This window comes from Alexandromys fortis, unplaced genomic scaffold (genome assembly GCF_014885135.2).
Source record: "Alexandromys fortis isolate MF-2015 unplaced genomic scaffold, M_Fortis_MF-2015_v1.1 scaffold_129, whole genome shotgun sequence".
NCBI lineage: Eukaryota > Metazoa > Chordata > Mammalia > Rodentia > Cricetidae > Alexandromys > Alexandromys fortis.
In genome coordinates this window covers 4049546-4050415 of record NW_026068022.1, presented here as the reverse complement: position 1 = coordinate 4050415, position 870 = coordinate 4049546, and the positions used below count along the sequence as shown (strand labels likewise).

General features: G+C 41.6%; 1 protein-coding gene across 1 annotated transcript in view; it reads left to right on the top strand.

The window, feature by feature from the left end:
* The window catches only part of LOC126514449 (tripartite motif-containing protein 30A-like), a gene marked incomplete at its 5' end in the record, with an annotated part of 8746 nt that extends 8125 nt beyond the window's left edge, over window positions 1–621 (top strand). The window contains one exon of the mRNA XM_050163359.1: window positions 58–621. Within this exon, the coding sequence (XP_050019316.1) occupies window positions 58–621 (564 nt within the window). The remainder of the gene's footprint in view (window positions 1–57) is intronic.
* Window positions 622–870: the final 249 nt, after the last annotated feature.

Below are 870 nucleotides of genomic sequence, written 5' to 3'. Positions count from 1 at the left end.
TCATAAATAAATAAATAAATAAATAAATAAATAAATAAATAAATAAATAAATAAAACATTGTCATTAACGTGGACAAAAGACAAATACAACATAGAAGTGATTATAGAAGAAATTTGCAAGTTTCTGAGCTCTATGATTTAGGTGTCCTGGGGTTTCCTTCTATCCACTCAGGGAAACATTACTGGGAAGTAGACGTGTCTAGATGTGATGCCTGGCTCCTGGGAATACATGATGGAAGATGTGCAGAACCCAAGCTTCCGTCAATGAATCAACAGAGCGTCAAAGCCAAATATAATTCTGATGTTAACCAACATGTAAATTATCAGCCCAAATGTGGCTACTGGGTTATAGGGATGACGAACAGGTCTGTGTATAATGCCTTTGAAGAGTGTTCTGTCACCCACAATGCCAGTGTCTTGCTCCTCTCTCCGACTCATCCTCCCACTCGTGTTGGAATTTTCCTGGACCGTGAAGCTTGCACTCTCTCATCTTATGATGTTTCCAACCACGGAGCTCTCATCTATAGATTCTGTGACTGTTCTTTCCCTGCTGCGGTTTATCCATATTTTAATCCTATGGAGTCATCAGGGCCAATGACAGTCTGTGGGCCACCCTCTTAACCACTCACTCGTATCTGCACAGTTTCCCCATGTCTGATGTATCTCATATGTCTAAGCTCTGTGGGATTATTTTAACTTTTTTTTCTGTCTTTGCTTGCAGGGAACCATCAAACTGCCTTGGCCTAGCTGCCTTGAGAGGCATGAGTCATAGGTTTTTCATGTTAGAGTTCGGGGTCCTGGTGTACAGTGGGCCTTCCAGTACCCAATAGATGAGTGCACTCACTCAGGCATGAAACATTCAGGCTATAT